This window comes from Danio rerio, chromosome 25, assembly GCF_052040795.2.
Source record: "Danio rerio strain M-AB ecotype USA chromosome 25, GRCz13ab, whole genome shotgun sequence".
NCBI classification, from domain to species: Eukaryota; Metazoa; Chordata; class Actinopteri; order Cypriniformes; family Danionidae; genus Danio; species Danio rerio.
Window position 1 is genome coordinate 38,477,693 of NC_141045.1, and position 14,990 is coordinate 38,492,682.

Genomic DNA, 14,990 nt, shown 5'->3' on the forward strand with positions numbered 1-14,990 from the left:
AAGTGTCGGGTCCATGCAATTTAAATTCAATTCCGGATCGGGCTTCTCGAGTGTAGTCTTATATAAGAGCATGGCAAAACACTCATGCATTTGCCCGTCTGCTTCTGCAAACACACATTTATTTATGCAGCACAGACACATGCATTCAATAAGTTCACTCATTCACGCATCGTCCATTTAGCAGTCAGCATATCTATTAATTACTCTGTTAACGAGGACTCAAATGTTCTATGAAGTGCTTTGAAATGTGTATGCTCATTCGATGTTTGACGTAATCCCAATTTAAAAATACAGAGAGGGCGGGGCATAAATTAGCCCCTCCCCTGTTTAAAAAGCCAATAGTGTTTTGTTTCATCACAGCTCTGCCAGTGAGAGTCGTTGAGCACCAGTGCATTAAATGATATAGGAAGAAGGGGGCGGGGCATGTCAAACACTAGTGAGCGTTTGATTGGTCAGAAGATTAGATGAGAAATACTGATACTGATTACTCTGTTAACGAGTACTCAAATGTCTCGTGAAGTGCTTTGAAATGTGCATTTTTTTAAATTCGATGTTTGACAATCTCAACTTAAACATACAGAGAGGGCGGGGCATAGAGAAGCTCCTCCTCTTTGTTAAAAAAGGAAAATGAAATAAACAGTCTGAAATTGAACTTTAGAGCTGTGACTCAGTGCAAACCAACACATATCAGTGATTCAGCATCGACATTTAATCACGTTAAAGAGGTTTAATATGTAGTAATTAGATTATAAACATTACCGTTTGGCTGGAGTGCAGTGAGTGCACTATTCTGTGCTTCTGAATGGCTGTATTTACATTTCTGATGTGTTTCGTCTGGTGCAAATTGCTCATCACTGCAAATCTCATCATGTAGCGTGTTGTTAGGACACGGGGTTACAATGTAACCTGCTCACCTGATGTTTACGCTCGTAATATTTATATTATTTGCTAATTAATAACCTCACGGGGAACTCTGAATCTGCGTCTCATTTCGGAATCTGCTAATATCCACCAGAGGATGCATTCCGGACACAAGCGCATGCTTTGAGAGCTTTCATGACTGAATGAATGAATTACGCTGTTTTCCACCATGAAAACCCGGGTGCTGAAATATAATTGGCTAAACTGGCAGTGGGCGGGTTAAATGACCCAGCAAAGTCAGATTTCCATTTTCAAAGCAGAATATCTGACTTAAGCGTTGTTTCTCAGAATGTTCACTGACCATGTTTCTGAAATATCTGCAAACATATTATGGTATTTTTATGCTTTGGAAGAGTCAAAAACTTACAGCATTTTTAAGGCCAACATACTGATATACTAATATATGAAAAATCAAGAATAATATTGTTGTGCTCTTCAATAACATGCATTGTTTCTTCTGGTTTTAGAGGCATCCCTGGGAAAAACTGTGGAACTGTTATTGTGAAAGCGGAAGAACTGGGAAATTGCAGGGTACGTCATCTGAATATCTGACCCTGGTCTACAAAACGAACCATAAAAGTGTCTTTTTTATTGAGATTTAAATAAATGAGCTTTCCATAGATGTATGGTTTGTTAGGATCGGATAATATTGGATAAAAAAAGAAAATACAATAAGAATGATAAGAAATGTTGCCTTTAAAGTTGTCCAAATTAAAATCCTAGCAATGCACTATACCTGGGATCACCAAACTTGTTCCTGGAGGGCCGGTGTCCTGCAGATTTTAGCTCCAACCCTTATCAAACACACCTGAAGAAGCTAATCAAGGTCTTACTAGGGTTGCGTCTGAAACCACATACTTCCATACTATATAGTACGCTAAAATCAGTATGCGAGTCGAGTCGTATGTCCGAATTCATAGAATTCGAACATCAGTATGCGAGAAGTACCCGGATGACTTACTACTTCCAGCGAGAATCTAAAGTGCGCATACCATGCATGCTGTGCTATCCCATGATGCCCCGTGAGAGAATTCATGAATGGGAGTAAAGCGACGCAATTGACGGAGGTAGGTCACGTGACCATGACAAAATGCCGGATGTAGTTCGTCAGAATTCCATTCATACTTTTCACGTTCATACTGTATACAGCGTACTTTTCTAACCGCCAAGTAGTACGTTTACATTCAAATGCAGCACCTACTGAGTAGTAGGCGGTTTCGTACGCAGCCTAGGTGTACTTGAAACACCCAGGCAGGTGTGTTGAGGCAAGTTGGAGCTAAACCCTCCAGGAACGAGATTGGTGACCCCTGCACTATACTAATCAGCAATGAAGTCTTGATATGTTTATAGTAGGACGTTTACAAAATCTTTTATGAAAAATACAAAATCTGAATGTTCTAATGATTTTTGGCCTCAAATAAAAATCAGTAATTATTAGCAGAATCAGAACGCTTTGTAAATGATTTATACCTGCATTTGCACGTCATCAGTATTCTGAATGGATCAGGATTTCTCTGTAGTGTGTGCTGCAGTTTAATGCAAGACATTTTGTGTCGTCTCTCCTTCTCTCTGTTTATTAATCTGCATCTTCTTGCTGTTTCTTCTCCTCATCTCTTCTTTAATCTTGTTGCTTCTCTCCTTTTCATCCTTCATATTCTCTCCTTGTAGTTTCTGTTCTCTTATTTTACTTGTTTATTTTTTGGTCTCATCTCTTCATGTCTGCTTTCTTCTTTATTTTCCTTCTGTATGGTAAACGTTTGCTGAATAACATCTAATGCTGCGTTCACACCAGACACGGCACGCGCGTCAAGCGCGAGTGATTTACATGTTAAGTCCATGCAAACGCGCGAATAGACATCCTGCGGCGCGATACGCGCGAATGGCGTGGCGCGAATTACGCAAATTGCACGAATGGCGCGGGGCGAATTGAACATTTTGCGCGTTTGACGCGCTTAACGAGCGTTTCGCGCGAATCTCTCGAATTCGAATATCTGAACTTCAGCGTACATTCGCGCCGCGTTAACCAATCAGAAGCTTGCTCTTGTGGGGGCGTGATTGTGACGTAGAACCTGTTGTCGGTGTTCCGAGGGAAATCCTCCAGCCTTCTCCGACAACAGTTCATCAAACTCGGCTTGGCTCAGTCAGAAGCACCGCTGAAAGCCTCCGTCATCCAGGTTCAGTTTCTGGAGGAGTTTTTGAGCTCACAGAGCTGCTACACCTCTGAAAGGATGCAGTGGACTCAGACACGACCATAAACGTATCAACGCTGTTTTTCAGTCTTCATAAAGCACATAAACAATGTTATTTTCTTCATAAAATCCATGTTAGCTATTTAGCTATGAAGCTAGAGTCTTCGGGCAGACAGAAGCCCTGCCCATCACGCGAATCCACGTCTGTTCTGAAGTGAATTTGACATGCGAATGAAGCGGGGTTTGACGCGCGAATGAAGCGAGTAAACTCAAATGTTCACGCGGCTATTTACGCGTGAATAGCGCAATTTATCCGTGCGTTCCGCATCTGGTGTGAACACAGCATTAGAGACATTGACTGTTTTTTATTCCAATTATTATACACCAACACAGACAGTTATCACACCATTACCCAATCCAGACTCCTGAAAACGTAGCTCTATATACATTTCTGGAGAGTGCGTATTATTTAGCCAGAGGAACGTTCAAAACCAAAAATTCCTTTACGTGCTACCAGATGACTGCTTACCTTCGTACAGACGGCTTTTCTGCTGTTACTAGTTTGTTCAGTGGCTCGCCATGTGTGTCGGTGAACTTGTGATGTGGAGTGGAGTTGACTGTAATCAAGGGGTTCGAGTCTGGCGAAAAATGGTTCCAGAAAGCGGGTCAAACTAAAGCCAAAAATAAAATAAATATGTAAATAACATGGTGAGAATGTGGTCAAATCTGAAAACGGGATAAAAATAAAGTGGCCGTGAAGGCTCTACCTTTTCTGGATGGCTTTCGAAAACACTGACATGTCAATCGTGCTTTTAAAGACACTATTGGTTGGGATTAGGGAAGTGGGTGGGCGCGGGTGAATCGGTGCTTTTGAAGACATTATACGTTGGGTTATTATCCGTCCATTATCGGTCTGTCAGTCAGTCGACAGCAGCCTCTGGTGGATTTACGCGAGAACAGCAGGCGTGAATGTCTCTAGCGAGAGAAATTTGAGATTTCTAAAAGCATACGCAGCGCCCTCTGGTGGATACGCGAAAACAAAAACAGCAAAAAACGTAGCTCCTGGGATGTATTTCGCACTCTCCAGAAATGTAAATAGGGGTACGTTTTCAGAATGAGCCTGGGTTGCCATTACCTTATGTATGTATGTATTTATTTACTGTTGTTGATCAGGAGTCAGTATTGATGCAGTTTTGTGGCAACAAACTGGACAAGAAAGACTTCTTTGGGAAATCAGACCCTTTCCTGGTGTTTTACCGTAGCAATGAAGATGGAACGTAAGTAATTTTACCCCATTTTTTCCAATACAAAGGGCTGTTCTTATTTAGGCCCGTCACGAATTGCATTGTCACAACAGTTGTTGCAATAAGTGATATTACTGTGATTTTGAGATCATTTTAAGATCAATAATACTGTCTTGAGCATCTGTCTGCGCTCCCAAAGAGCGTCTCACGCCTTCAAAAGCCACCGCATTCACTATGTTTTGTCTGCTGAGGCGCAACTCATTTATTAGAGAAGAAAAAACACTGCAGTGGCTTCTCCAAACACACTAAACTACATTTCTCTGTCTGATATTTGCTCCAGTTTATCAGGAAGTGACCATTCTGTTCTCTTTGACTAATTAATGGAAATTTTGGCAAATGTTTAATGCAATATTCCCAAGTCTAATCGCATTTTTGGATGGAAACGCAGCTATTGACAGATTCCCAGGGGATGGTGCATGTGTCATATGACCTATTTCAGAGCCCTTTTCACACCGACTGCTTCTCACCTCCCGTGTTGTGGTTCCTCCTCTTTGACGTCTTCTGTTTGTCAGATTTACCATCTGTCATAAGACCGAGGTGGTGAAGAACACGCTGGACCCTGTGTGGCAGGCCTTCAAGATCCCGGTCAGAGCGCTGTGTAACGGGGATTATGACAGGTGAGTCTAAGATTAGACGTCTTGGGGAAGGAGGAAACACATTTACATATAGTCACTGTTCCTCATTGCTAGTGGTGCAACAGATCACAAATCTCACTTTTGGGATCGCATCATGGTTGTTTTAGTCACGGATTGGACCATTTTTTGGATCAGCCAAAAAACGAAGGAGACATATTTTATTACATAAACAGCACTGCAAGACTTAGAAGCTGTAATTTAATAAAAAATAAAATGAAGAAGTATTAAGCTGAATAAAAATCAGTTGTAATGCACTGTTACTACTGTTGCTGATAGCTCTAAATGTAGAAATCTAACATTATAATTGGGCTTTACATTAACAGCCGCCAAATGCGGGTAGATTTCGGTTGTGGCGGGTTAGACAGCCACTCTCACTGGCCACTTTGGCTGGTTGAAAGTCATTTTTAAATTGCCAGTGCTGGCTCGTCGTCACTACAGATCCGACTGTTAGTTTATGACCGCTTGTCTATATGCGTACAAATGTGATCTCCGAATCGAGAAGCAGCACGACTGACAAAAACAGCTTTTCTCACGAGCAAAAGAAAACAGGTGAATAACGAATGAGATGATCACCTGCACGGTGCCGTTTCCTCACTCGAAGCAACCGTGGCTGGAAACGAAACTGGTGCGATGCTCATGCACCCACGGTCCTTCAAGGGCTCCAGATAAATACTTCATCATTGATAAAGACTTCAATTTTAATTTCTTTTTTTGGATCTTTTTTGGAATGTAGGATGCGCAATATTGGATTTTTGTCGATATTTTCAAGCTATTTTTTTTAAGATTTATTTTTTGCCTTTATTAGATAGGACAGTATTTAGAGAGGAAGCGAAGTTGGAGAGAGAGAGGGGGGTAGGGAAATGTCCTCGAGCCGGGATTCGAACACGGGACGCCCTGATGTGCTACTGCACCATATGTCGACATGCTAACCACCATAGATATATGCACTAGATATCGCATAGGGACCCTGAGCATGCGTCAATAGCGCCGCCACATTGGTACAGGGCTCCCAGGACAAATGTCATTCAACCGCACTAGTCAAGACAGTGTTATTACGTGAAGATGCGGGACTTTAGCGCTGTCTACGGGTGTAGTAACGAGCAAACTAAGAAAACAGCACAAAGGCAGAACATTTCATAGGTAATATTAAGTTTTTTTCTGTTTTTGTATGTTCTGAACTTTTGTGCTAATCAGGTAACGTTATTGATGATAACAGTCACTTACTGCATTCAGCATACGCCAAAGCAGCTCCAACTCGCACTAAACACTCGGCTTATGCTAGTTTTGTTGAATAAAATCAGCAAACAATGCAAAAGAAATATGACAACGAGATGCTGCACTGCCAGAAACTTTATTATTGTCGGCTAACGTTAGTGAAAGAGTTGTTCGGGGGATTCATTCACAAACGAGTCGCTCTCTCCGTCAGTATGAGCAGTGAAAGCAGGAGAGGAGCTGTGTTTCAGCACATGATTAGATCAAATTTAACAGGGAGGGTGGATAGTAACATCCAGGAAAACTCCCGATCATAGATATATGTGTATATGTGTATATCTCTGGCTTTGCATGGCCACAGTCCTCCACTGTACCTTGGTCCCTCATTCATTTCAAAGGAGCGCTACCCTGTAGCAAGATGGCGGCGCTATTGACGCATTCCATCCAATAGACAACAATAGGCCAGGCGACATCTAATGTATATATCTATGGCTAACCACTAGGCTATTTTTTCAAGCTCTTGATGGCCGAGCTGATGCCGATATCTTTTCTTTTACCACATAAGTTGTAGCTTCTCACAATAAATAAAAATCAGACGTTGTTTTGATTTTATGACACTTTTTTCCTCGTTTTTTTATTAGTGTACCAGCAGCAGCGCTTGAATACATTTCTCATTAGGCTGGCACTAGGACCCAGTAGGAGGCGGCTTGGGGGCGATATTGTTAAGTAAAAGGATTAATAGAGCAGATCCTGAAGGAAACTCAGCTGATGTGTTGGATGCTGTAGAAATAGGCTGGAATAAAGATCTGAGTGACTTTGACAAGGGCCAACTTGTCTAGGTCAGAGTATCTCTAAAACGTCGAAGCCTGAGCACTTCTAACCCTTGAGCAGTGTGAGAATTTACCCAAGGAGGAGCAAAGCACAAGCCAATGACAGGGTGTTGGTGCCCTCGGCCCATCTGTGCAGGAGGGCACCAAAGGTTATTCGGTCTGATCTGAGCCAACAGAAGCTCTGTTTCAAGTCTCAGGGATTTAGTGATGATTATAGAAGGAATGCACCACAACACACTGGTGTGACTTTTATTCATTCATTCATTTTCCTCAGTCCCTTATTTATCAGGGGTCACCACAGCGGAATGAACCGCCAACTGTTCCATCATATGTTTTGCACAGCGGATGCCCTTCCAGTCACTACACACTCATATACTACGGCCAATTTGGTTAATCAATTCCCTTATAGCCAGGGCCGGCGCGTCCATAGAGGCGACCTAGGCGTCCGCCTAGAGCGGAAGAATAGAGTGGGCGGCATCCCCGAAACTACCCTCGCCACCAGCGCCCTCAGTTATATCCGCGTCTAGGGCTGCAGAATAGAGAGAGCGGCGTCCGCGACACTACCCGCACCACCCGCGCCCTAAGTAATATCCACGTCTAGTACGGCAGAATAGAGAGAGCGGCGTTCCCGACACTACCCTCAGCTCCCGCGCCCTCAGTTATATCCGCGTCTAGGGTGGCAGAATAGAGAGAGCGGCGTTCCCGACACTACCCTCAGCTCCCGCGCCCTCAGTTATATCCATGTTTAGGGCGGCAGAATAGAGTAGGCGGCGTCCCCGAAACTACCCTCGCCACCAGCGCCCTCAGTTATATCCGCGTCTAGGGTGGCAGAATAGAGAGAGCGGCGTCCGCGACACCACCCGCACCACCCGCGCCCTAAGTTATATCCGCGTCTAGTACGGCAGAATAGAGAGAGCGGCGTTCCCGACACTACCCTCAGCTCCCGCGCCCTCAGTTATATCCGCGTATAGGGCAGCAGAATAGAGAGGGCGCCCCCCCTTCCACCCCCGTTTATAGTTGAGGGCGGCATGACCGTCCTTTGCCTAGAGCGGCACTTCAGCTTGCTCCGGCCCTGTCTATAGCGAATGTGTTTGGACTGTGGGGGAAACCCATGCCAACACTGGGAGAACATGCCAACTCCACACTGAAATGCCAACTGACCCAGCCGAAGCTCAAACCAGCGACCTTCTTGCTGTGAGGCCACAGTGCTAATCACTGAGCCACCGTACCGCCCTCTGGTTTTTATTTACTTCCTTATTTTTTGGGGGGGGCAGCTCGATGGCGCAGTGGGTAGCGATGTCGCCTCACAGCATGAAGGTCGCTAGTTTGAGTCCCAGCTGGGTCAGCTGGCACATTACATTAAACTCAGTTCAGCAACACAACAGTCAATCATTGTGTTGGCCATAATATCACATGCTTTCAAACGCTAAACCTTCTCTTCCTTTTGTTTTTGTAGAGCAATAAAAATCGAGGTGTATGACTGGGACAGAGATGGAGGGTAAGAGTCATTCTGCACATACTGAAATAAGCTGCATCGAGATATGGCATGAAACTGTGTGTGTGTGTGTGTGTGTGTGTTTTCAGTCATGACTACATTGGCGAGTTCAGCACCAGCTACAGGGAGCTTTCCAAAGGCCACACACAGTTCACTGTGTGGGAGGTGAGCCGCTCTGCTTTTCCTCATGTGTTTTTCACACACGTCCATTTACATTATCGTAAACATGCTCGCTTTTAATGCAGATGTTTACATCACTTTAATAAGTGTGTGATTGGGGGAAAATGCATTTGGTACTGGGGTCCGTTCTTTGTACGTGGATTACTCAGTGAGCCTGATTAGGTTATTGACGATTTGAAATGATCCAGGATCGTTTCGTTCTTCAAAACTGATCCGAAAGTTGTCGTCATAGCAACAGTTCTGGTAGCTCAAACCTGGTCGGGAGCAGGTTCAATTCAGATAAACAGGATTAGACCGGCTCAGTTCAAGCAATTTCACTCATTCATTTTCTTTTTGGCGTAGTCCCTTTATTAAACTGTGGTCGCCACAGTGGAATGAACCGCCAACTTATCCAGCGTATGTTTTATGGAAGTTCTTCCAACTGCAACCTATCTCTGGGAAACACCCATACACTCATTCACACACCTACACTACGGACAATTTAGCTAACCCAATTCCCCTGTAGCGCACGTGTTTGGACAGTGGGGTAAATCGGAGCCCTCGGAGGAAACCCGCGCCATCAAGGGGAGAACATGCAAACTCCACATAGAAATGCCATATGGACCAGCCGAGGCTTAAACCAGTGACCTTCTAGCTGTGAGGTGATTGTGCTACCCACGGCTCCACCGTGACGCCCATAAGTTCACTCATTTTGTCTAATAATTGTATCTTCAACTGTATTTGCGAAGCAACAAAAACAAGATGCAGACATGCTGACCTATAAGCAGAGCCTAATCTGTCTTCAATAACGCAGCTGATGTACAGTATATCTCCCGAGAGCTGCGTTTGCTTGCTTGTGTAAATTATGTTTCTGGCTATACGACATTTTTTCTCCGCCTCTGTGAAAGGTATATATATATTTCATCTTTTGTATGACCTCCACATCACTGAGGTATAAATCAAACCCGTAGGAGAGAAGAAAGTGTATCAAAGGAGGCTACCAGATAATATCGAGGACGTCTTCAAACGTTCGAGAGCTGCTGGTTCCCTATTATCCATCATCTCTGAACCAGAAACTCGGGATGATTTTTGCCACTGGATTCAAGCACCGATGTGCTGATGTTCACCAAAGGATGCACAAATGCTGCATATACATAAATGAATATTGAAAAATTTCGATCAAAATGTCGTTGAGTTAGCATAAATAAATAGTTATAGTAGTTTACAAGAACAAGACAAGATCCAAGTGCAGCAAAACGAATATATTAAACAAAACAACGATTATCCAAAAAACACAGTGCAGACAAGAAACGAGCAGGAATGTAAGAAACAGTGATACCAAAAATGGGGAGTTTAAACAAGAAACAAATAAGGAATCCAAAACATCGAGAAGATACAAAAGTGATCAAGTGAAGAAATCAAACCCCGAGGAACAAAAGCACAAAGCGACTAAAACACAACAGAACAGGGTTAATGAAGACAGGACTCAATTAAACAAGCAAGGAACAGCTGAAAGCAATGAGTGACCACGTGTGCAGGGAATCCATGCAAAAACCAAACAAATGCTCAAGTATCCACATGAGGGCACTGCAACAGGCGTGACAACTATTAATATCCATTTATTTATTTAGCTTGTTTAGTCTTTATTAGATTAGATTAGATTCAACTTTATTGTCATTGGACACATGTCCAAGTACAATGCAACGAAATGCAGTTCAGGTCTAACCAGCAGTGCAATTAACACAGTAAAATAAATATGAAATAAATAAATGGAGGGGTGACACGGTGGCTCAGTGGTTAACACTGTTGTTTCACAGCTGTAAGGTGGCTGGTTCGAGTTCCGGCTGGGTCAGCTCGCATTTTCCAGTGGCACAAGACAATAACTGACCAATCAGCTTCATCTCTTTAGTCTTTTAACAACATAGACTCATTCTGAAAGCGTAGCCCTATATACATTTCTGGAGATCAGCCAGGGGTACATATGGCTGCATTTCGTCCTTAAACGAACGCTACGGGGCGGTATGACGGCATTCCTTTGCGCGCTTGCAGCTGACCGCTTAACTTGGTGTGGAAGGTTTTTCTGCTGTTACTAGTTTGTCCAGTGGCTCGCTGAGTACGTCGTAGGATTTGAGACATAGAGTTGATTGCGACAACAGTGTTCGAGTGTGATGAAAAACGGTTTCAGAAAGCAAATAAGACAAAAAATAAAATAAACAAGTAAATAACAGAGTGAAAATGTGGTAAAATCTGAAAACGTGGTAAAAAGGCAGGCGGCCGCGAGAGCTTTTCTTTTTCTGGACTGCTTTTGAAAACAGTGTCGTGGGTTTAGGGAAGGAGGAGGGTGGGTCAGTCAGTCAGTCGACCGACAGCGGCCTCTGGTGGATTTACGTGAGAACAGCAGGCAAGATTGGCACTCGCGAGAGAAATTTGAGATCTGAAAAAGCGTACACAGCGACCTCTGGTGGATTCGCAAAAACTGCAAAAAAACATAGCTCCTGGGACGTATTTGGCGCTCTCCAGAAATGTATACAGGGGTACATAATCGGAATAAGCTTGGGTTGTTTTCACCATCAACAGAGATGGTTTTGCTCTTTATTTCCGCAGGTGCTGAATCCCAAGAAGAAGAAAAAGAAGAAGAAATACCTGAACTCAGGAACCGTGAGTGCTTTTTTACCGACTCCTCACCATTAAAAACAGCGATTAAACAAACGTTCCTAAGAAGAGCAAAAATAAAAGTGGCGCCCTTTTCTAACGAACACACATCCTTATTGGTAAGACTTCTTATAGAAGGTCCTGCATTATGTCTTCATAAGCAATGCACGACGCCTTCATAAGCGGTGCACATGAATATTCATAAGCGCCGGTGGAGCTCCTGATTGGCTGTGACTCCAGGGAGTTGCATCATCACCCCCCCCCGAGCATGAATATTGATATGACATTTATGATTAAAGTATGCATTGCTTACTGAAAGTGTGATGATGCCCTTTAGGACTCTACATAGGAAGTGTTACCAAAGTTTCATGTCGACAGGTCACTCTGCTGTCCTGCTTCATCGACGTCGAGGTCACCTTCCTGGACTACATTAAAGGAGGGTGAGTTTACATTAATGCATGCTTTATGAGGACTCGAACGTGAACTAAATCACTTTAAAGACATGCTGTGTTGTGTATTTCTGTGTTCTGGGGGGTTGCTTTATGCAGTTTGTGTGGTGTAATGTTAATCTAACCCTTTCACACACACGTTTTAAATACTCCCGTTGAGCCTGCATGTGAGGTTTTTGTTTATTGTGCTAAATAATGATCATATTCATTGATATATAATGGATAATGTTTCAGGAGAGATCAGAGCTGCTGGATGTACAACCTGCTAATTCATGACTATCTTCCGAAATACATGAAAGTTGTTGGAAAACTCTGTTAAATTGTGATGAATGACAAGCACCGCTCTTTTTCCATCCCTCTGAGCACACTATACTCCCTATAGAAAGCAGAAACTAGTGTTTTTGCACTGCAACTGATAATCAACAGTAAAAATGACTAATTTTACCTCTTCTCAACAAGGAAAACCTGCAACAATAAAGTATGCATGATTATACGTTTGCCGGCCACTTTATTAGGTACACCTGTCCAGCTGTTTGTTGACAAGTTTCTAATCAGCCAATCACAAGGCAGGAACTCAATGCATTTAGGCAAGCAGACATGATCAAGACGATCTGCTGCAGTTCAAACTGAGCATCAGAATGGGGAAGAAAGAGGATTTAGGTGATTTTGAACGTGACATGGTTGCTAGTGCCAGACAGGCTGCTCTGAGTCTTTTAGAAACTGCTGATCTGCTGGGATTTTCACGCACAACCATCTCTAGGGTTTACAGAAAATGAAGGGAATATCCAGTGAGCGGCAGTTCTGTGGGTGCATATGCCTTGTTGATGCCAGAGGTCAGAGGAGAATGGCCAGACTGGTTCCAGCTGATAGAAAGGCAACAGTAACTCAAATAAGCAACCGAGCTCTGCAGAAGAGCATCTCTGAACACACAAAACGACCAACCTTGAGGGGGATGGGCTACAGCAGCAGAAGAGCACACCGGGTGCTGCTCCTGTCAGCTAAGAACAGGAAACTGAGGCTACAATTCACACAGACTCACCAAAACTGGACAATAGGAGATTGGAGAAACGTTGCCTGCTCTGATGAGTCTCCATTTCTGCTGACACATTTAAATGGGTCAGAATTTGGCCTCAGCAACATGAAAGCATGGATCCATCCTTCCTTGTAGCAATGGTTCAGGCTGGTGGTGGTGGTGTAATGCTGTGGGGGAGATTTTCTTGGCACACTTTGGGTCCATTAGTGCCAATTGAGCATGGTGTCAACACCACAGCCTACCTGAGTATTGTTGCTGACCATGTCCATCTCTTTATGAGCACAGTGTCTCCATCTTCTGATGGCTACTTCCAGCAGGATAACACACCATGTCATACAGCATGAATCATCTCAGACTGGTTTCTTGAACTTGACAATGAGTTCACTGTACTCAAATGGCCTCCACAGTCACCAGAGCTCAATTCAATAGAGCACCTTTGGGATGTGGTGGAACGAGGGATTGGCAAATCAGCAGCAACTGTGTGATGCTATCATGGAGCAAGATCTCTGAGGAATAGTTCCAGCACCTTGTTGAATCTCTGCCATGAAGGATTAAGTCAGTTCTAAAGGCAAAAGAGAGTCCAACCCGGTACTTGTAAGGTGTACCTAATAAAGTGGCCGGTGAGTGTAATGCTGTTATGGCTTTGCAATCACAAACTGTCCTTATAATGGAAGTAAATGGGACAAAAACAGCGCCCAACATGACGATTTGCACAAAGTGTATTGTTGAGTTATTGTAAAGTTTTAAAGCATTTTCTCAAAATATGCTTTCAAACAAGATTTGTCACCAAAAATAATTCTATCTGCTGAAACACGGGGAAAATCATGGACAAATCAAGCCTAAAAATCCCCTCAGAAAGGATGAAAACACGCCCAGCAGCACACAAGGGTTAATAAAATAAGAAATCACGTTTTGGTTGAGCGCCTCTTCTTCTAAATGAATTCATCATTGTGGAATTCAGGTATATTTAGGCTCTGGTGACGTCACGCGGGTTCTCCATGCATACAGAAATAAGATGCGAACACACTCGAGACTGCAAACACATCGCTTCGCCTCTCCATCCATGAATAATTCCCTCTTCCTTCGCTCTCCTGCTCTTCACGTCACACACACACACACACACACACACACACACACACTGCATTATGATGCCGTAATAACCCAGGCTATAAATAGAGCGCTCTATTCTGAGAGTCGCAGAGACCCCGGGCACATGACCTGGCCTTCAAACCAAGCAAACACTGGAGAAACATCCCAGGAATATCTATAAGACGCCTGCAAAAACAGGCAGAGATTAGTGCTTGAGATGCTGAGAGGGAGTCATGGGTATCAGACTGTATTTCTCATGTTCATAAGCTGACTCATGCTTGTCTTAATGTTTGGCTTTTGCAGCACTCAAATTAATTTCACGGTGGCCATTGATTTCACTGCGTCAAACGGTGAGCGCTCTTTTCTCTAAGGTTGCTTTGCAAATAAAATAATAAAAGTCTTCTGCATTGTGAGTGTAAATGTGTATGTTTTGTTGATGTTTTAGATATGTTTACATTTAAATGATTCAATAACATTTGTTGGAAATGATCTACAGTAAACAGTAATCTACAGTCAATGCATATTATTAATCAATACAAATTATGAATATAAACAAAAAATAAATCAGTAAATATTATGAATGTGATAATAATAAATACTAATACACAGCATATATTTAAAGTAGGATATTTACAAAAGTCTTCAATGAGTCATGATATTTAGTTAAAGAGCCGCTATTATACATTAAGAAGAGTCATATTTTGGTTTTGGGAGTCTCCAACAACATGCTGATCTGCATGCAAGGTCAAAAAACACTTTCATTGTCTTATAATCTGCATTTATTTTTACCTAATTATCCCAGCGACTCCCTTATGATTCGTTTAGCGATTCATTTGTTCCTTAGTGCGAAGCTAATCTGCTCTGATTGGACTGTTGACAGTTAGTTGCGATTGGTCGACAGCGTTCAGCTCGAGACAGAGAGAAATGCTCACCACGTGGAGATCTGCGCGGGACAAAATTTTGATTCCCGCTCCCGCCAGGTTTTACTCCGAACCTGACCATTCCCGCTTATATTCAGCATT

The 14,990-nt window shown here is 43.1% G+C and overlaps 2 protein-coding genes across 3 annotated transcripts in view; both read left to right on the forward strand.

Annotated features, from left to right (window-relative positions):
• ano5a (anoctamin 5a) overlaps positions 1 to 14,990 on the forward strand; it is an 805,725-nt gene that overhangs the window by 647,626 nt on the left and 143,109 nt on the right. The window lies entirely within an intron of this gene.
• cpne8 (copine VIII) overlaps positions 1 to 14,990 on the forward strand; it is a 100,015-nt gene that overhangs the window by 54,771 nt on the left and 30,254 nt on the right. For both annotated transcript variants that reach the window (XM_087312644.1, XM_087312645.1), the window contains 8 exons: positions 1,389 to 1,452; positions 4,284 to 4,387; positions 4,927 to 5,031; positions 8,548 to 8,589; positions 8,676 to 8,751; positions 11,350 to 11,403; positions 11,776 to 11,837; positions 14,272 to 14,318. In XM_087312644.1, coding sequence (XP_087168770.1) covers positions 1,389 to 1,452; positions 4,284 to 4,387; positions 4,927 to 5,031; positions 8,548 to 8,589; positions 8,676 to 8,751; positions 11,350 to 11,403; positions 11,776 to 11,837; positions 14,272 to 14,318 — 554 coding nt within the window. The remainder of the gene's footprint in view (positions 1 to 1,388; positions 1,453 to 4,283; positions 4,388 to 4,926; positions 5,032 to 8,547; positions 8,590 to 8,675; positions 8,752 to 11,349; positions 11,404 to 11,775; positions 11,838 to 14,271; positions 14,319 to 14,990) is intronic.